General features: G+C 38.0%; 1 protein-coding gene across 5 annotated transcripts; it reads left to right on the top strand.

The window, feature by feature from the left end:
• Positions 1-16,346: 16,346 nt before the first annotated feature.
• On the top strand, positions 16,347-21,571 carry LOC102703651 (E3 ubiquitin-protein ligase CCNB1IP1 homolog). 5 transcript variants are annotated; one of them, XR_001549503.2, is made up of 10 exons: positions 16,348-16,448; positions 17,204-17,321; positions 17,439-17,511; positions 17,814-17,859; positions 17,953-17,983; positions 18,210-18,465; positions 18,637-18,797; positions 19,008-19,275; positions 19,446-19,532; positions 21,166-21,571. XR_001549503.2 is itself a non-coding variant. In XM_006647037.3 (9 exons), the coding sequence occupies exons 2-9, from the start codon at positions 17,252-17,254 to the stop codon at positions 19,450-19,452; spliced, it is 912 nt and encodes a 303-aa protein (XP_006647100.1). In that variant the 5' UTR covers positions 16,348-16,448; positions 17,204-17,251; the 3' UTR covers positions 19,453-19,638. The 5 variants fall into 5 exon arrangements, 4 of the variants coding, with proteins under 4 accessions (XP_040376180.1, XP_040376179.1, XP_006647100.1 ...); XM_006647037.3 differs by lacking the exon at positions 21,166-21,571 and having other exon boundaries at positions 19,446-19,638; XM_006647038.3 differs by lacking the exon at positions 21,166-21,571 and having other exon boundaries at positions 16,349-16,448; positions 19,035-19,275; positions 19,446-19,638.
• Positions 21,572-22,572: the final 1,001 nt, after the last annotated feature.

The raw sequence follows: 22,572 nt of genomic DNA, 5'->3' as shown, positions 1-22,572 counted from the left end.
GGTGGAATTCTTGTTGTTGTCGATATTGATCATGCCACTATGATTATCGGTGTGATTATCGGTATATATACCACGATTATCGATATTGATAGATGTTTCACCACGATTACTGATCGATTTTGATTATCAATATTGATCATACCATACCATGTCATACTGAAAAACTGTGATTATCGATATTGCCCAACATAATTATTGATATTGATCGTTACACCATAATTATCGGCTAATATATCGTGATAATCATAACATATCACGTGATTTTCACACCCGTGATTATCAATATCGATTGTGTCACCAGGGTTATCGACATATATATCACGATTATCAATATTGATTGTTCCACATTGATTCTCAGCTAATATATCGTGATAATTGTGACATATCACATAAACAGCCGTGGCTCCATACAAATTTTTAGATTTAAATTGGAGCGATTTTTGCACATAATCGCGATCGATTATCGCCATATTGCCGGGGATGGTTTCGGCCTGGGAAATGGTTTTGCAAACGCTGGTCACACTAGACAATCACGTGTGAAGAGGTTGGAGGCAAACAAATTGGCGCCAGGTCAATCCACCACTAGCACGGGATCGCTTATCTCAAGCGGGCTAAAAGCCTCATCTCTATCGGGTAGCACCCCCGTCAGTCAGTAAAGGTTACTGATGTGTGCTAACATCTCAATCGGCCACAAGGCCATCACGAATGGATGTTATCTCAATCGAGCTGAATGAAATGCCCGTTAGAGATAAGGTTGACCAGACGGTGCGAGCCAGGCCTAGCCCATCACGGATAGCCTATCTCAATCGGGCTAAGCAACCAGCCCGTCACGGATAACTACTTATCTCTATCGGGCCCCATGCACTCGGGTCTCTGGCGTAGGCTTGAACGCACAACCCTCCGCGACAGAAATTGTCACTCCTTGTGCCACTTTAACGACTAGGGTGCACGGGGTGGGTTCCTACAATAGATCCATACGTGCTATTACAATATGTAATAGTGCATTGTAGTGCTAAGATACTAAAAGAAATCTGTGTTGATTGTACCGTTATATGGTCCACCGCCACGGGGGCCGGTACTTGTTCTGCCGCCACCTCAGGTGATGCGCAGCTGCTACGCCTCTGCTTGGGGCTCGTCCCTAGTAAGGGAGCGGGAGCGGGCTCGCTTTTCCTTAAGTGTGCCTTGACCCGAGCCTCCACTTGTAGGAGCTTCGAGTTGAACTCTTGTCTGAGCTCATTTCTAATCTCCTCCTGAATCTATTCTTTTAGATGTGCTTCTTTCTGCGCCTTCAAGGTCTTGTGCCTCTTGTATTGCGACCAATATTCGGGAAACCTGAACTTCTATGGAATGGTGGCGCCAATGCCCTGTGTCCTTCGACGGGCTGTTCCCAACGCTTTACTAAGGATGTCATCCTCGCGTCTTTGTGAGCACGTCGATTGGGAGGATTGCCGCTCAGCAGACAGGTCCACTTGTAGTAACGTTGCTTCTAATTAAATCAAGATGACGATACAATGAAAATTAAAAGGTTCTTAGTATTTAAATATTTACATTAAATAAAAATAAAATCAAAGATAGTAGAACTCAAAAATTAGTTGAAAATGATATAACAGGTTTTAGTATGTCTATGTTTTTTCTTCATGATTGAAAGACCACCCATCTCATTTCATCTATTTATAATGTTGAGCATAATTTACTATTCTTAATTTTAATCTCTCCGGTGCAACGCACGTTTACCAAATCAATTGTATGTTGATTATAATTTATTATTCCTAACTCGAGGTATAATTTATTTTTAATATTTATTTTAATTTCCCAACATATTGGCTTTTTTCTAGTGTGTGTGTATATATATATATATGTATGTATTAATATGCATGTGTGTGTTTCTCTTGTTTGTGAAATTTTTCGTACATATGATTGGACAGATTCATCTATAGTAGACCCGGTTTAGTTTCTAAAAACTTTTCCCATAAACATCACGTTCTTTAGACATCTAAATGAAACATTAAATATACATGAACATTAAAACTAATTACACAGTTATGGGGAAAATCGTGAAACGAATCTTTTGAGCTAATTAGTACTACCTCTGTTTTATACTGTAAGTCTTTCTAGCATTGTCTAAATTCATTCATTGATGAATGTATATAGTTTATATATGTCAAGATTCATTAGCATTCATATGAATCTAGACAATGTTAGAAAGATTTACATTGGAAAACGGATGAAGTACATGATTAGCTATATGTGCTACAGTGACCAACATGTGCTAATGATGAATTAATTAGACTCAAAAGATTTGTCTCGCATTTTTCAGGCGAAATCTAAAATTCGTTTTGTAATTAGACTATGTTTAATATTTTAAATGTGTGACCGTACATGTCGATGTGACCTTTCTCCTAAAAAAATTAGGAACTAAACGCAGCCTTAGTTACTACAGTATTAGGTAGCATCTCATGCGTTGCATGGTGATGTGTACCCTACACGTTTCAAATCGCAACAAAAATATCATAAACTTGTAAATTTATAAATCTCATTGAGTCATACGGGGTGATTATTTGTTTTTTATATTTATAAATAAAATTTTATATGCGTATTTTCTTAGCGATATAAAAATCAATACGGGAAATAAGCTTCAGAAAAACTGGGCCATCCGATCGCTTTCGCAAAGCTGATGTGCGCCGTCCCTGCAGGTGCTCATCTTTTGGCTTGTTTAAAAAAAGTTAAATAGCATATTTGTAAACAAAAAGTAATTTATAAATAAAATATTCATATACTTGTTTATATCGATATAAAAAGAAAAAAATATAAACAAACTTTAGAATATAAATTAATGTTAAAAATTTAAATTTTAGCATATAAGCATAAGTATAAATAAAAAGACAGTGCGTTAGCTTCCCCTTTTAATTCTGTGTTTCATTTTATGATTGGCGCCCGGGTCTCAGACAGTGTGTACCTTGGAATGAATGGTGGCAGCCGGATTTTTGACATTCTAGCTAGCGATGTTTCGTTATCTAGATCAGGAATTCTATGTCCCTCTAGAGTTTAGGCCGGAGAATGTGTAGTGTCCTTTTTCATTTCAAAAGCTATAGAAGATATAAAGTTAGAAACGGTGAATTTTTTTTTCTAAGAGAAGGATGGATGAACAGGATTCCCAAAACCGTGGGAGGACCACTGACCGTGACCTAGCGGACGTGGATGCCGCCGCAAATTCGAATTTCAAACTTTTGAATTTAAAATCGACGGTTACCATGGCTTTGTCGGTCAAAACTGTGCGGTTTCGAGCGAAAACCGTGGATGGTATAAATTGAGGTAAAAATTATAAAAGAAAACTATAAAACTCTAAAATTGTAAGAAAAATAGGAGATAATAGTAGTTAGCGATAATTTTGACAGGTAGGACATGTTTTTGGTAAAATATAATAAGGTGTTCTCCATGTTCACACAGTATTAGAGGTTCTATCTGTCATAATGCACACGCATTCCTTTGATAACTATAAATCTTTTTTCATAATAAGCTAACCGAACAACGTACAAACACATCCTTACATGTCTACAAATCAACCTCATCAAAAATACTTTCCTCATGTCAAGTCTTTATAAACATATACCTACAAATAATTTTTACCTAATAAACTATTATAGATTTTCTTTTTCCCTTCTTTTTTCACCAATGAATTTTTAATAATTCGTAAATTTATTCTTTTCATCTATTTCTTGCACCAAACATCGATACAAATTAATCTCTAACATATATATTTTTCTTACTAGTTTTTTTAATTTTTTAAATTCTCCTTAAATTTGAATGGTCATAGTGGTATACCGAAACCGTATCTCGGCAGAGACCACAGTAATCACGGTAACGTGAACGGATGAAACTACAGCGTTGTAACAGTTCCACGCAACTTGATGAAAAGAGCTAGCATAATGAATCGAGCATAAAGCATAGCAGGGGCGAAATCAGAAACTGATGACGTCTAAGGTCGAGTTAGCATGTCATTCATCATTTTTAGGATTTAGATGTTAAATTAACAAGATATCATTGAGATTATAGAGCTAAGCCTAGGGCTTAAGCTCTAAGTTATTCCACCCTTGATTCCGCTCCTAATTAAGGGCCTGTTTAGGAGAGTTTCTCTCAGCTGCAGCTTTTCTCAAAAGCTGCTTTAGAAGCTGCCCCAAACGATCCATAGCTTCTAAGAATCTGTAGTTAAGGATTCTGGAAAATGAACTAAGAATCCAAAAGCTAGGTATATGAGCTTTTTCAGATTCTCAAAAACTAGCTATCAAATAACTGCTTCTCAGAATTTAAAACTCTCCCAAACAAGTACTAAACCATTGTTTGCGTCTTTTCGTAGCGAGGGTAGGAGGGGACACCTGTACTATATACGATATGCATGCACATTGTGCGTGGGAGAGGCGGATGGATAACTCTCTTTTTGAATAGAAGGGTAATTGATAAGGTGTTTTTTTTTCTTACTACCTACAATTTTATTATAGTTATGTGGTAATATGTATCAAAATATTGTATTGATTGGAATTCAAATCAACATAACGCGACATGTTGACAAAGAACGAGGAGTGATGTCTATTGTGTATGGTTAATTCATGAATGACTACTGATTAGGCAGTGTGGTCGGATCGAGGACAGGCACCGATTGATTTAGATTTTGAGCGGATTATCTACTTAATAATAAGATCAAATAAAATACTTTTCCATACATGAACTGAACAAACAGCAAGTGGTATAAGTATTCAGTAGAAAAAAAGTTTTTTTTCAAACATATTTTTGGATGCGTGAAACAAATAGTTTATTTTAATAATCTGGAAAATAAGCTAGAAAGAACGGTACGGTGGCAAAATACATGGGGTGATTGTCAGCATATTTGCAAAAAAAAAATATTTGTGAACCAGTTGCTACATTGAAATAAGTCATGTGACTTTAGAGGTACAAACAATATGTCATGTTGTTTGATCTAGTGATATTTAGAGATTGACATTTTCCCATAATCTTGTATACCCTCTCTCATGGTTGCTCTAACACCGTGTAACCGGCCTCCTTGGGAAAAAAAATTAAAACCGAGTAACTAGGATATGTAGTTATAAGAAAAACTCTGACAACCTATTTCCAGTAATTCTCTACATAATTTAATCTCCCAATGCACAGGCATCTAACTATAGTAAACAGTACATTTTGTGATTTTTAAAATCTTGTTCAGATTAAGCTATATAGAAAAAAAACAATTGCTTTAAACTATAATATTCCACGAGATTATTGATGAGATTATAGTTTAAAACATATATATCGTACATATTGTTACAAATTCAATATTTTAATAAATGAACTTAGTAAATCTATGTTTCTTATGAAAATGGAGTTGTTTCCTCCTCTCCAAACCATTGTAAAAGAAAGTTTCTCTAGAAACCATATTTTTCAGAAACGTGGAGCAAAGTAAATTTACATATAAAAGTTTATCATTTTACCGTTCTAATGCAAATCTTTAACTTTTTAGTGGTCAAATATATTGTTAATTACATAACTATTGTAAAAATAATACAATCTTTTTTTCTTTAAACCACAATAGAACATAACCTAAAAGTCGCACGACGAACCAGAATCTATTCTCCCAGTTGCACGTTATAACATGTGAGCTCATCAAACTAGATAAACACAGAAAAATCGGAGGAAACAGTAAACTCTGACGATGGATAGATGCTGATTTGAGAACGACATCGATCGATGCACACATTTCGAGATGTCACTATAGCAAAACGTGAGAGAATTTGTGGATCGAATTAATTTGAAGGTGTTAATTGCTTAGCACGACACATATGTAGCACACGCGTGATCGATACGGATGAGTCGTAGCAGCAGCAGCAGTCGCCTCTCCGCCGTTCACCAACACCGACGCTGAGTCAAGATGACCCAGAATTCGACGGCTGTGCAACTGGGCCGTCCGGCCAAAACTGTGTGCGCTTCAATCCACGACAGAGATGGGACAGATCGATATGCATGCCGCTAGGGCATATGTATGCTGCCGTCCAAATAATCAATGATCAAAAGAGATATATTAGGCCTGGTTCAATTTTAAAAAGAAATTCAAAAACATCGTCGTATCAGATATACGATATATTTAAAGTATTAAACGTAGTCTAATTATAAATAAATTACAGATTCCGTCAAAAAACAGCGAGGCGAATCATTTGAGCCTAATTAATCTGTCATTAGTACATATAGGTTACTGTAGCACTTACGACTAATCACGCAGTAATTAGGCTTAAAAGATTGGTCTCACGATTTCCACCGTAATTGTATAATTAGTTTTAATGTTTAATTTAGGTGTCCAAAAATTCGATGTGATATTTTTGGAAAACTTTTTGGGAACTAAACAGACCTTAGTTGCAGCTATTTGAATATATGATTAAATTCAAGGTGTTTGGGTAATCCATCCTCATCTTTAGGGTATGTAGAAGAAAAAAACAAACAGTATATTTGTAAACAAAAAATAATTTACCATTAAAACTTTTACATACGTGTTCATAGCAAACTAAAAACCAAAGCTATAAAATAAATTTTGGTGAAAAATCATCAAAATCAACTCTAAATTCAAATTTTAGGTTATAACCCAAAGCCAAAGCCAAAAGATGATTCTAATAAAGATATACATGTAAAGTATATTTATTAATAAAGAAAGTACTTAAATTAAAATAAGAGTTAGCCATAGCTAACCGGTTAAGCTCTTTTTTTTTTAGAACTGGACCTCCTAAGCTTGGTCGGTACATTCTGGAGAGATTGATAAGTCACCATAGGCGCTTTGCTGTCGACGGGTACGTCGTTTACCACTGAAAGCATAAAGCCGTTAGAATTATAGATTATTCGCTCCAACGAGGAGTCAAACCTAGGACCTCAAGTGCTACTAAGGTTCTTGTAACGACTAGGCTATAGGTCCTTTCACAACCGGTTAAGCTCCTTGTGACGGAAGTACTTGCACTTGACATCACTACTACATAACCTTTCATCTGTAACGAACTCTAACAGGCCTGTAATTAGTGAGTTGTCATGGATGAGTCATTGATGAGTTATACAACTTTGTTGTTGATGATCTTTTCAGTTAAAATCATTTAATATTTGAAAAATATTGTTTCAACATGTTATATTTTTAAATTCAAATTTAAATTGTTAGAAAATATTATATAGCAAAAAGATCAAAGTACAAGTTATAGATCTTGATAAGTTATACGTCTTTGTTTGTTGATGACTTTTTTAGTTAAAATCATTTGGTATTTCAAAATATTGTTTCAAGTTATCACATTTTTAAATTTAAATTTAAACTGTTCAAAAAATGTTGTATAGAAAAATGAACAAAATAAAAGTTATATTTATTGATGAGTTATACAACTTTATTGTTGATGACTTTTTTAGTTGAAATCATTTAGTATTTAAAAATATTGTTTGAAGTTATCATATTTTTAACTTCAAATTCAAATTTTTCAAAAAATGTTATATAGCAAAATGACCAAAGTAAAATTTATATGAAGTGGGCGTGTTAGATATATTGATGGTTGTGTTTGTGAACTGAGTGTATATGAATTAGGGAGGCTAGAATATGACATACTGGCCCACGGGTTAATAGGATTAATAGAATACTTATACCAACAAATTACAATTTCTTTCTCGGAAGCGATCTTCAAAGAACTATAAGGTTAAGCATGCTTAGCCTAGAGCGATTCCTAGATGGGTGAGCGATTCCTAGATGGGTGACCTATCGGGGAGGCACACGAGTGAGAGTGGGTGACATATTATACTCATCTGTGACAGACCATAATCTAGGCACGTCAGAGATAAGACTCATCCGTGACGGGCCTGAGTGAGATAAGTGTCATCTGTGACGGTTGGATGCCCGATTGAGATATTTTCTCACATCACTGACCTTTGCTCAGTGACGAATGCCCTACCCGATAGTGATGATATTTTAAGTCCGTTAGAGATAACCGGTTCCGTTCTAATGCATGCGGGCTCGTATTTGCAGTGAGTAGGCTGTTGATTACTACCGGTTTCACACAATTTTACAAGAAATAATATTACAGTTCTCCAAAATTCTGCTGCTACTCATTTTGTTCAATTAACCTTGTGAGAATTTTATAAATTTTCTTCGCAAAATCCTCTTTTTTTGATGAATTTGTTAGAAGGTTACAGCTAGGTTAATTTGTCAGTGAGATAAACGAGATCAAAAGCATGCAGTTGAATGTTAATTAGGCACATGGTGGTGACTTGTAAATACATCGGCATCGGCGGATCCACAGGTATCCTAAAGCATGGAGAAAAGTTTCGCTGCAACACCCGGATCCACGAGTTTTGTGAGAAGTTTCACATTATTCTCAAGAACTTTACACATCGATTTCCATAGTACTATTTCGGCAGGCCCATGCGCGATCTAGGGTCGTCCACTCGTCCGGCCTTGGATTTTGCACGGTACTAAGTGCATGTTTGATGATTTATTTATTTAAAAAATGTGTATAATCTTTGGTTACTTTGTATGATTTGATTTATTACTTAAAAACATAAACATACCTATAGCTTTCATATTTACGTATATAAAAATTTTAAATAAGATGAACTGATAAACATATATTCAAAATTCAACCAGCTCGGCGAGAAAACGGAGAGAGCACTATTATTCTTCGTAGATTTCACCGAGTACAGTGTGTAAAGAACCTAGCTAGCTATTTATATACCTATGTATATATTCCTTTCTATCGATATCATTAACTGTTGTGGACGTTACGTAAGGGACAGAAAACAATTGGAGAAATGGTAGATTACTCCCTCCGCTTTTATAATCGAAGTCGGTGACTTTTAGATATATATTTGATCATTTGTCTTATTTAGAAACTATATAATAATTAATTAATTTTAAAATTTGATTTATCACTATGGTAAATTAAGCATAAGTTATAACTTTTCATATTTGTACAAAAATTTTAAATAAGATGAATGGGTAAACATAGATCCGAAAGTCACCGTCGTCAATATAAAAACCGGCGGGAGTATTAGTTAAGCATATATGCAGTAAGAGAAACAAACCTAACAAAAAGTAACCTTGCTGAAATAAACTGGACGAAGGATAAACACTATATATATTTGGTGACGTGTGTTTTGTGCTTTTAACAATTAGCATCCCACGTCCTTCGTGATAAAAAAAAAACATCCCACACGTCCTTGAAATGCCAAAAATAGTTTTGCTTATGCTTATAAGCCAAATTGAATTTGGAGTCAATTTTGAAGTTTTTCATCGTAGCTTATTTTTCAACATTTGCTTTTAGATAGTTAAGAATACGTATGTCAAAATTTTATGCACATATTATTTTTTATTTACAAATAAGGCAAAAGATGGAAGCCTACATGTTATGTTTACTACTTTCAATTGGCTCCAAATAGAAGGTTATGTTTTTTTTTGATAGAACTCATGAACTTTATTTAGTAAGGAAAAGTACACATGTGATAGAGTATTTCTCAACACTGAGGATTGATCTGTATGCCAGCAGTTTTACAATGAGTGCCCTAGAAGATGGTCAAATTAACCTAAGCTCAGAACTTTTACAACAAAGGATTTTAGAAGATATCAAAGAAGCAATCAGGTCCTTCATTGTTTCTCCGCCTGAACGAAGACACCTATGGCGACGATGACGGTGATTTGAAGACCATAAGCAGCTACAGATGAACACCAACAAGGAAACCCAAACGGGGCCTCCAATGGAGGTTAAAGCTTCATTGGCTACAACAAGAAATTTCAGCCACTCCTTGAAGATCCGTCTCCGTAGACAAAAAAGATCGACGTTCTTGCGGATGTATTGCCGGAGATAAAGCTGAAGGTCGGCACAACCCGCTAAAATGCAAACCCGCAGCACATCCAGTTGAAGACGCCATAGGAAAACTCGGAGCTGCCACCATGAGAGATCAACAACGATGGTTTTACACCGAGACAAGAGAAAACGACACCGACGACCTCTTGAGCTGCACAGGGAAAGAAAAGCATAAATAAAGCAAAAGGATTGACCCTACTACAGGATATACCCGACTACCTGGACCCCCTTCCCCGCCGCCGACGACCGAAGCCACGGGAATCGGAGGGGAAGGGGGCCGGACGACCTCCGCTCTTCCTCTAGCCTCACGGCCGACGCGAGCTCAGGCAAGCGGGCGAGCCGGCTGCGCCGATGGCACGGAGCACGGAAGCTTGGCCTGAGGGTGCAAGCGTAGGCAGCCGGGCATGCGGCGAGTGCTCGCCGCGCTGGCTCCAGTCGCGGGGTGCTGGTCACCTCCAATAGAACGTGATGTTACCATAAGAAAAGTAGAGTATTTCTGGGTCACTATTGCTCGGCTTTTGTACATAGGATTTCTAAAGCATTAAACGATATACTTTTTTTAAAGAAAGTTTCTATATAGAAGTTCATCGTCTCATATTAAACGATAATATTCTTATCCATTTTCCTTGTATGTTGTACTGATGTGAGATTGATATAATTATGGTGAAACTGGCTATGGCTATCAAGATTAGGACCATTACCTAGGCTGCTTTCGGCAAGGCCACTACAAACTCCAGATTCCCTCATTTTTCATGTGCACGTTTTTCGAACTGCTAAACGGTGTATTTTTAAAGAAAATTTTCTATAGGAAAGTTGCCTAAAAATTCATATTATCTATTTTTTATTATTATAACTAATAATTAATTAATCATATACTAATCTATTACTACGTTTTTCGCATCGGATAACTAACCCCATCCTACCTAATGCCGAGCGCGGCCTTAGGGTGGTCCAAACTTGTATAGAAATCCATATCTCTCCTTCCCATTGGTACTTTTTTTGTGTATACCTTGTCACCGGTCAAACCCTATATCTTCAAATACCATAGTTGGATATATGTTTAACAACAACCTAGATGGTGGCAACTACCTCACTTGAGCAATGCATGTCAAGAATAATCTTGACTCCATGGGTTCTGATCATACTATTGTGTGCGTCCTGAAGATGACATAGATGAACCTTGAAAGATTGAGAGAACAAAGATGTTCTATTTCTTGCACCGCCACCATCTTCACCTAGACTTAAAGCTTGCATATATGGCCGAGAAAGATCTAGTAGTATTTTGGCCATCCTTGAAGGATCGCTTTGACCAGCAACAGTCAATTTTGATCCCTCAAGCACAACATGACTAGATCATCCTATGCTAGCTTCCAATACCACAAGTCTATGGAAAGTATAACTCTGTACTATATAATATCATTATTCAATTGTGTCTACGTGGCCAGAAGATCACTGATGATGAGATGATCGAGAAAACCTTATCCATCTTCCACCCTAGCAACATGGTATTGCAAAAACAATATAGGAACTCAAAGTACTCAAAGTACCCTAACCTTATGTTAGTCTTGTTAGTTGCAAAAAGGTAGAATGAGGTTCTGCTTGAGAATCTTTATGTCTAACCCATTGGATCTATGGCGGTGTCATCTTCGCATTGTGGCTCCTTTTGTGACCATGAGAGCCCTTAAGCTTCAAAGGTTGAGAAAACAAAGACATTGCTTTTCTTGCCTCATCATATTCACGTGAACTTGAAGCTTGCATATGACCAATAGATATCCACTGGTACTATGGCAATCCCTGAAGGATCACTTTGACTAGCAAGGGTCAATGGTGATCCATCAAACACACCATGACTAGATCACCCTACACTTGCAAGACTACAATTCTATGATAACATATAACTATGTCCTACATAGGTTCATTGCTCAATTATGTCTATGTGGCCAGAAGATCACTAACATTGTGATGATCGAGAAAACCTTATCCACCTTTCACCCCGAACAACATGGTACTAAAAAACAATATAGAAACTCAAAGTACCCTAACCTTATCTCAGTTCTATTAGTTGTAGAAAGGTAGAATGAAGTTCTCCTGGAGAATCATTCTATTCAACCCATTGGATCTATGGCGATGCCTGAAGCACATGTCAATGTTACTGAGGGTTCTCGTGGTCGCAAAAGGAGCCATAATAGGAAGAGATGGAAGGGTAAGTGAGCTATCATGTTCAAGGGCAAGAGAAAGGGTAAGCCCAAAGGTAAAGACAAACTCAAGAAGGTCGTAGGTAAAACATTTGGGAAATGCATGATACCTGGTTAGGCCCAAGGATAAACAAATGTATAGCCACAATACATTTGTCTAGTAACTATTGTGTCCCCAAACACTTGGTTGAGCTCTACCAACAAAACAAGAATGAGGAAAAGATCCAACATGAGTCCCACTTCACCGTTGAGCTCGAAGCTCACATTGAAATGCGTGATGACATGTTTTTTGTCGAAACTCACATGTGAATGTGTGTAGCTCAAACGGATGATTGGTCACATCTAGAAGTCATGTAGCCTAAGCATCAATAACTCCCTCACTAGAGGATAATTTTGTTTGCGTTGCATAAATGCATATGAGCTATGTTAAGAGAAATATTAGGAAACATATTTCTCCCAAGTCCTTTTATCCCCATGAACTCCAAAAGAGTGTGGACGTAAATATCCTACAATGCGAGAACCTCATAGATCTATTCACAAAGTCTCTACCATCATCAAGCTTCCACAAGTGTGTTCGTGGCATTGACCATGAGATGACTTAGAGAATTGCGAAGGATTAGGAGGAGCAAATAATCAAGAAAATAGTCCATGCTTATGATCATAAAGAATCATGCATAACTCTTGAAGACTTGATCAACGGTTGTACTCGTTATCCCTTTGTGAGTTTTTCCCATTGATTTTTCTCATACAAGGTTTTTAACAAGCCAACATGTGCAACACATCTCATAAATGCTATATACTATTTTCCTCTATCTATTTTCTCTATCAAATTTTCGGGAGGAGTTTTAACGAGGCATGCACATGATTCAATTCTTCAAAGGTGGGAGTGTTATGAAGCATGTTTTAACGTGGATGAAGTGAGACAAAAGTGAGAAGGTTACTAATAAACGATTATGTCAGGAGAAAGCTTATATCAAAAGATAGTTTACAATGGAACAAACTTACGGCGTAAGTAAACTTGTGGGAGAAGAAAGTTATTACGGAAGTCAGGGAGGGATCTTTTGGATTTTTAAGGAAAATACCAAACAACATATTTATAAACGAACAATAGTTTGTGAATAAAACATGTTCTTAGCGATAAAAAAGTAAAGACTAAAAAATAAACTACGATAAAGACCCAAAATCAATGCCAAATTTAAGGTTAAAAATTCAAATTTTGGCTTATAAGCTTTATTATGCCTGTTTTAAAAAAAGTAATATTATTATTTGTCTAATAGGAATGTTGCCATTACATTTTTCAATATGCCAAAATACCCTCCTTCACCGGCCCACTTTAAAAAAAATGGACTTTTGCCATCAGAAGAAGATATTAAGAAAAAACGGCCTACCCGTGCATGCGGCCCACGTCAATTTCAGCATGGGCTGTGGCACATAACAACTCTCTCGATGCGAGTGCCTCCATCCAACCCACCTATCATTCATTCACTCATTGTCTATGGCCCAACCGACGACCCACGACGTCTCGGGCCCAACCTATCAATGGCACTGACGCCATGACCTCCATCCTCGTAAGCAATTTCTTCATCCTACGCTCGTCTCCAGTCGTGACAATTCTTTCCAACTCCTGTAAAAAATCCTTAACATCAGGCGAGACATGGTTGCAATGTTTGACACCTCTTCCAACATTACCTAGGTGTTGCTTGAACCTAGTTGCGCCTCCGCCCCTTTTTTTAACTCCACATAACTTGCAACGGAATCCATGGCCCAATGGGTCTCCATGTTCCCACGCAACATCAAGGAGATGTCTATCCGCCATAATTCACCTGCATCCATGGAGGTACGAAATAAATCAGGACATTTACCTACGTTAATATCACTACGTCTTACAAATATGTAACATAATACAAAATTAAGTATTAGCATGTTACAAATATGACAAACTAAAGTACCGAAGCATTCATTCGTAATTTTGTGTCACATAATTACATAATACTTACAAATAGACTACATAACTACAACTATCATGTGCCACTACCCACACATATGGCTCAAGTGAACTTATAAATGTATAATACAAGTGCAATATGACTTCTTTTGATTCAAGAAATGTCTATAGCATTTATCACAATCTACAACAAGCTAGTACCATTTAGAAACCTGGAAAACATAATTATAGGGTACCAAATAAACATATGTTCACATTGTTGTGAACTACATATACTTCTACCACTGCAAAACCGTCGGATTTGAAGCACAAACTGTGCGAATCACCGAGAAATCGCCTAATATCACACGGTTATCGCGGCACAGTCAAGTCGGAAAGAAATCAGAGTGCCGGGGTTATCGAAGCTTACCGAGCGGCAACCACTTCTTCCCGCGCGGTTACCGCCCTTCCCGCGGCGAGAACCATGTGCCGCTCCTCGTCGGTGGTTACCGCGCTCCAAGCCGCGGTTACCGCGCCTTCCCCCCACGGTTTTGGCTCCTCTAGCGGCGGGGACGACGGATCTCGCGGCGCTGCTGCCGGCGTCCCTCTTCTCCTCTCTGCGAGCGTGGCCGAGTCTTCCCCCCTGGCTGCTATGTTCGTACCAGGGGCACAGAATTATTGGTCCCCCCTAGTTTGGGCCTTGTTGGCCAAATAAAATAGTGCGATTTTGCTAATTTTGGGACTAATTTTTACTCTTAATTTTTTATTGCGTCCAAATCTACGTTTTTTTATGTATTTCTTGCACCAATGTTTAATTATAAAATCAACTCTACCACATGTATATTTGTTTTCAAATTGTATCAAATTTTTTAAATTTGGTTTAAATTTAGAAACGGTTTTCGCGGCTATACTATCCCGCGCCCCCGCGGAGACCCTAGGTAACGTGGTAACCGCGGCGGATACAGCGGTAACGGGAACCCTAATCTCCACCATCTATTTAAATCTTGAATCAATGGCTCAGATACTTTAGGGTGCACATAGGCTGAGAGAGCAAATGTTCCATGTGGAGGGAATTTGGCTCAACAGATTACTGGTGTGAGACTACCAGTTGTGCGACAATTTTTTTTGCAGTTTGTTGGGTTTTGTGTATCTAGGCATTGATTTGGTCGCTCATGGGAAGGATGGGGGCATAATAGTTAGTATGGTTTCTAACTGCTGTAATTTTTATTACCAGAAATGCTCTTGTGAGTTTTAACCACAAATGTTGGGCCCTAAAGGGAATGGTGCAATTTCTTCGCGCACAGTTTTCAACTGCGGTGTCTATGTAACCATGCATGCATACTTTGGTGTTGCCATGTGGGAGCCTGTTTATGCTGTATTTTATTTTGGGTTTACATGAGTTTTATTTGAGATCATGTAAACAAAATATTACATGTTTGAATCTAGCATCAGTTTTTAAATAGTAAGTACTATATGAAGTTCATCTCCAACTGTAGTCCATAAGAAAGTGGCATGATGTGCAATAGAGAAGTTTTGAAAACTGAATGCATAGCCCTTGATTCATTATCTAGTGCATGTTTATAGTTTAAGATAATTTATGGTTAAAACTATGAAAAATGATACTATTATGTATCACAAAACTAGGGATGTTAATTATATCCGTTTACCGGTGGTTAAAACCCTAATAGAGTTAGGTTTGTTCTCTGTTTAATACCTACAGGTATTTTATTAAGTCAAAATTAGTACTACCTTCGTTCTTAAATATTTAACGCCGTTGATTATATTTGACGCCGTTGATTTTTTTATACGCGTTTGATCATTCGTCTTATTTAAAAATTATATAATTATTAATTATTTTTATATTATTTCATTTATTATTAAGTATACTTTTATGTATATATATGGTTTTTACATATTTTAAAAAAGATTGAATAAGATGAATAATCAAACGTGTATAAAAAAATGAATGACGCCAAATATTTAACGACAGATGTATCAACGGGTCGGGTATGGGAGGCACTGCCCATACCCGCTTCACCCGTTTATACGAGACTGGCAGGTGGGCCAGCTATCCGTGTATATATATATATATATATATATATATATATATATATATAGGAAATTCGAAGGTTTTTCTCCGCCGGCCACTGGCCCAAATCCCCACCCACCGGCCGCCCTCGCTACACCCCGCCCTCACCGCCGGGCCGCCGGCGCCCCCATCTGCTCCGGACGCCGCCCCCGACGACGACGCCTCCGACGCAGCCCCTCCACCCCCACGCCCCCGACGCTGCCGCCCCGCGACGCCGCCGCCCCTCGACGCCGCCCGGCTCCGACGCCCCGTCGCCGCCCCCATCCCCTCGACGACGACGCCGCCGAGGATCCGACGCTGCACCCCCCCCTCCTCCCGAGGCTCCGACGCCGCCGCCCGACGCCGGCCGAGGCTGCCGTCCCTGTCCCCGCCGACGCTGGGTATATTTTGATGAATGTTTCAATTTATTTTGTTCTGTGCTGTTAGGAATCTGCAAAGGAAGTCTAAAACATCTGTAGATTTTGGATGTTGTAGTATGCGTGCTTGAAATGAAGCACATCCTTTTGGTTTCTAACTAGTGTTCCTTCTATGGTCGTAACAAATCTGAGCAAGGTGACTAGCTTATAGTTGTGGCATTTTCCTTTTTGCATTTGTAAGAGCGTCTAAGACATTCGTAGAAACTGAAGAACTTCGGCTTTATTGTGATTCATTTGGACTTGAATGATTGTCTTGTGGCTGTATTGGATATATGTTTTAGGCGGGTATACCCACGGTATGGGTAAACGGGTATGTCCACGAGTATTCGGTGCCCGTGGGTAATGGGTATGTGCAGATTTTATACCCATGACGTAGTAACGGGTATATCCGCAGGCATAGATTTGTCCGATGGGTACGGGTATGGATAGTTAATACCTGTGCCCATCATGCCCGATTGCCATCTCTACATAAAACTACTTTTATCATCAGAGTAGTGCAAGTGCCTGTAGGGTTATCCATTCAGCAATTTGAAACAGTAAATATGAATATTTTTGCATTTGATCGATGACTATTTACAAAAGCAATGCATTTATGATATTTAGCTATGATCTGTTTCAGCTTGATTTGTCTTTCTTTTTTTTTTTTGGGCTGTTTGAGCATATGCATGATGCTTTGGCTGTCCATATTGCATCTCATAATTATATGATACTGCCTTCAGGTTTCTGTATTCTACTGCTCTGTACTTAATTTACTAGTGAGAGGCAAAATGAAGTGCAATGCTTGCTGGCGGGAGTTGGAAGGGCAAGCTGTATCAACTACCTGTGGTCATCTTTTATGTATGCCTTCAATCTTCCTTACTATCTCTGTAACCGGATTCTCATTGTAAACAAACATGGCCTGCAAGTTGTGCAATATACATAACTGATCTTAGTTTATGATTTTGTGTTGAGCAGGTACAGAGGACGCTAAGAAAATACTCAGCAACGATGCTGCATGCCCGATTTGTGATCAAGTGCTTTCAAAAAGGTCAGTTATTTACTCTCGAAGTTATTTCATTATTTTATACTCCATTCTCTCCTCTGTCCTGCAAGTTAATTTTTCTTGCATATTATTATTTGACATGATGCCAAAGGTATCTGCAATGCATACATTTTTATTATCTGCAGTTGTTATTGTCATTCCATTTCTCTCAGAATGGGCATTTAACACATGAACTTTACTTTCTAGGATGTTTTGAAGATTGTACACTTCTTTCATGTGTTCAAGTGAAAATGGACTCCAGTGGTATGCTATTTTGAGATAATCTAACATTATAATTTTTTTCTCAGCCACATGAGACCTGTTGATACAAATCCAAGTGATGATTGGACAAATGTAAGTTCACTTATGATTAACTGTAGATAAAGGCCATTTATTATTCCCCTCCTTTTCTTTTTCTTCTGATAACCAGTCTGCTGATTGTTACAGATGGCCATGGCTGGAGTTTCTCCCCAGATATGTATCCTCATTGTATTCTCATTGTCCATGAGATTCGTATGTTACTTTTGGTGAATACCATCACTATCTGCTATACAAAATATAGTGCCTAGCTAGCCTCTTGTTTTGATCTCTCGGTAATGCAAAAATCTGAAGATCAGAATTGTTTATATGATTATTGTCTAAGTCTTACTCTCCAGTAATAGTTGGTGACTATTCAGATTTTCCTTAACTATGATGCTAACCAGTAATGAAGAGTGCATACAGAAGTGTCATGTTTTACATTGGGCAAAAGGAACTGGAGATGCAGTACAAAATGAACAGAATTGTTGGTCAGTGTAGGCAAAAGTGTGAGCTTATGCAGGCAAAGTTCACTGAGAAGCTGGAAGAAGTTCATACTGCATACCAGAAGATGGCCAAAAAATGCCAGTTGATGGAACAAGAGATTGAAAACTTGACGAGGGATAAGCAAGAGCTACAAGAAAAATTTGCTGAGAAATCCAGGTCCGTAAATATAGTATGTCACTAGTTTTTTTTGTGATATGAACTAATTTTTGCTTCATCCAACTTATATGGTGGGTGTGTACATTCTCTTTGGGTGTAGAGGTTGGGTTTTAATCCATTTTCTTAAAAAAAACAACTTATATGGAGCATTGATTGTACTGTTATTTCCAGGCAGAAAAGGAAGCTTGACGAGATGTATGATCAGCTGAGAAGCGAGTACGAGTCGGCAAAGCGTTCAGCTATTCAACCCGCGAACAACTACTTCCCAAGAGCTCAGCCAGACTTGTTCTCAGGCATGCCCAACATAATGGATAGCGACCCTCTGAGACAAGGTAATTTAATGCGTTATCATTCAATTTATTAGTTCTTTCTCACACTGAATAAACCACCTTTTCTCTGTGCACACTAACACATCCTTTTGTTATGCTTCCAGTTACAAAAAAAAGGTCAACTGTAATGCTTGGATTGCTAAAAGCTGTTAAACATCTAAAAGTTAAAATGCTTTTTGCCCTCCACAAAAACAGCTCATTCACTGGCTGCAGGGTCGATTGGTCCTCCTGAAACTCCAGGGCGGAGAGATGAGGGATGGGCTCCACCACCAAGGCAACGTCGTTCCACCTCTGGTCCATTTGAGCTGTCTGCGGGATCTCCTGCTCATAATGCGGCGCCCCAGGTTGATATTAGAACCAGACAGCCGGCACGGCCCGTCTTCGGCACTACCATGAACAATACTTCTGCAGCTCTGCGAAATATGATAATCTCGCCTGTGAAGCGTCCTCAGCTTTCCAGAAACCGTCCACATATGTTCACGTAATGTTCTCCTTGTTGCTCATGCATGTCTTCACATCTAAATGCGGAAGTTTGGGAATCGATATTGTTGTCCAGCTTGCTCAAAAGCTAATTACTTCAACAGTAACATGACATAAATGTATCTATGCTTGCCCTTGCCTATACTGATCCATGGAAATGTGATATGCCAGGTTGTAGAGTTGGATAAGCTGAGGGGGCATGCTGCTTCGGAATCTGTCACGCTCTTGTCATGGACTTATCTTCTAACTGTAAATGCTGTAAGATCAATCTGTCCCCTTCCCTCCCTATATTTTTTGCCCATCATCTTGGTGTACAAAAATGTTACATAAGCCCCCTGGGAGCAGCTTGTTAGGGAAGTTCTGATATACTTGGGGTGCAGACTCATCCCGTCCTGATTGCAGTAACACGTGGTGAATCCACAACCAAATAATTCTTGGACTTTGTGATTGTCATCGCACTGACCATCTATTAGTAGTAATAACTTACTATACTGCTCGGGGGGCTAAGCCCTGAATGATGGGGAAGGTTTATCTAGGATTATGTTATAGTAGGGACCAGCACTGACTTTGTTGGATGTGCGTTCTATAGCCGGAAACTACAGAGAGATCTGCCTTTTGTTTAGTATACGTAAGAGTACCAAAAATGCGTACTTAATTGAGCTACACTACAGCACATCGTGGTCCTGGACTGTAGCAGTAGTACGTGGCATATGCTATTTGTATGCACCCCAGCAAGCTCATCAGCTCGATGCGAGCGCCTTTCGGCCTACCTTACCTGGTCGAATTTTTAAGCTACTATACAATAATATACTCTTACCTTTCTGTATCTCTCTCTATCGCCCATCGATGATCAGCTGACGGCGAGCATCGATCGTGAAGACCAGGAGGTAGGGGATAAATACAGATATATCTTGTTTTTTTTTTTGTTTAGCATTGTTTGGGTGACTAATTATGGCAGCGGGCCAGCTGCTCCACCGTGCTCAAGCCTCGTCACTGCCCACGTACGGTGAAGCGATTGGCTGGCTTGCGTTCGGCCCGAGACGCTCCTGATTAAGGCCTAGTTTAGTCATAAACATAGTATCAAATCTTTGGACACCTAAATAAATCATTAAATATAGGCGAACCAAAAAACTAATTGTATATTATGGAAAAAATCTTAATACGAATTTTTTGAACCTAATTAGTTCATGATTAGCCATAAGTGCTACAATAACCAATATGTGCTAATGATGGATTAATTAGGCTCAAAAGATTCGTCTCGCGGTTTCTAGGCTAGCCGTAAAATTCGTTTTTTTATTCGTGTCCGAAAACCCTTTCCAACATCCGATCAAACATTTAACGTGACATTTTTTCCAAAAAATTTTTGAATCTAAACACCACCTAAATTAACTGAATGATGAGGAGATTTGGTTCCAGCTATCCCTCCCTCTTTGAGGTTGACAGCGAGAGCTGCGAAAACGAAACATGCCGCTGGAATCCGGGGCATGGGTAGAGCCCTGGAGTGTGACGCTGGGCCGGCTGAGCACGTCAGCGGTGAGACGATTAGTGGAAGGATTACGGGGTGTTTGATTGATTTGATGTCACAGCACGAACCTTCACAATTTTTTAGGAATGTATTTGGTTAATTATAATAATTTTGGTTAGAGTATCCCGGTAACAGTGGTGGATCTGAAGGGTGGGGGTTGATTATCTTCTTCCTATTTTAGTGCCCTATTCTTCACCCTTCCATCTTCTTTCCACTCCTCGGGATCCTAGTGGGCTGAAGCGGTGCTAGCCCCCTAGATCCGCCCCTTCCTGATAGTGTGTCAAATAAGCTTCCAAAAGATTCTTTTGCTTACCGTATTTTCCTCTGCCTTTGCCGAACTCACCTTATTCGTGCCCTCTGATGCAGGATATTATGTTATTGATACACATATGGCTAGGGCATAATCCTGTTGTTCCATTCTATTAATAAAAGGAGATCAAACAGATTATCTAATCAATTTAGACGATGATACGACCGGTGAAGTGGCGGCGGACTTCCTTGTGTGGAAGGAGAGGAGAGAACAATCCAACAAACATGTTCCCACCTTGCTCATGTGGCTAACTATTAGGATTTAATTTTTGGTCTATCGAAGTATGGGGTAATTTTTAGACTCATTATTTGTTAGATGGACTTCGATATAGGATTTTTGGACTTAATTTCTAGATTTCTATCGGAGATGATGCTTAATCATACTTTGTATATGCTCGGGCCTCGTTTGGTTTAAAGTAAATATAGAAATTTTGTAGGATCCGAATTATAATGGATTTTTCAATACAACCCTTTTAATGAAAGATTAATTTCTAGTAAGTCCTATGAGGTTCAATCTTAAAGTTTTAGAGAAAATTTAGCATGAGTTTCAATTGTAGAAATTTACCTTACGAGTCTTCTACATCTCCTTAAATTCATGTGTTTTGGGGTCCAATCAAATAGTTATTTATATTTTTTCCGTTCTATACTATCGTCTGTTTTACAATTATATTCTTGTCAAAATCTTATGGTTTTTTAATATTTCTCTACTTACACAATCACGTGTTTTAAAAGGACCTAAAAACCATTCTATATCTTTTAGGATGTTATTTTGATATCATGTGGATGAAAAAATGATGGATGGTTTACTTGTATAAAGGGATAGATTAAATATTATAAATAATAAATAACTTAAAATAAGTGTTGTATGTAATAGTGTGAAGGGAAAGGTCCTGAACTTCAGATTTTGGACCCATGAACTCTTTAAGGTGGTTTTGCAAACTGACTTTATTCTATTTATATATAATTTGGATATATTGGACATGTGTATTTAAATCTCCACTTAAATATTTATTTTTCCTTCTGGTTCACTCACTTATGAACTAACATCATGACTGAGGCTGCGTTGGGCACCCCCCTCTTCTAACTTATTCAGATTTCTCTTTTTTTACGCACGCTTTTCGAAATGTATCTTTTGTAAAATTTGTGAAATTTTTCTATAGAAAAGTTGCTTCAAAAATCATATTTATCTATTTTATAATTAATAACTAATTAATCATGTATTACTAACCCTCGTCACTCATTTTGCCGAACACGAGCTGAGTCTGCGTTCGGCAGTGGTGGGTTAGTTATTTGGTATGAAAAAAATAATAATAGATTAGTACATGATTAATTAATTATTAATTATTAAGAAAATATAAAATAGATTATTTTAATTTTTAAAACAACTTTTCTATAATTTTATTTTCAAAAAACACTGTTTAGCAGCTTAGAAAATATGAAAAAAAAACGAGGGTTAGATAAGTT

This window comes from Oryza brachyantha, chromosome 2, assembly GCF_000231095.2.
Source record: "Oryza brachyantha chromosome 2, ObraRS2, whole genome shotgun sequence".
NCBI lineage: Eukaryota > Viridiplantae > Streptophyta > Magnoliopsida > Poales > Poaceae > Oryza > Oryza brachyantha.
Note: the sequence above shows the minus strand (reverse complement) of the source record. Positions and strands in the feature narration are given on the sequence as shown.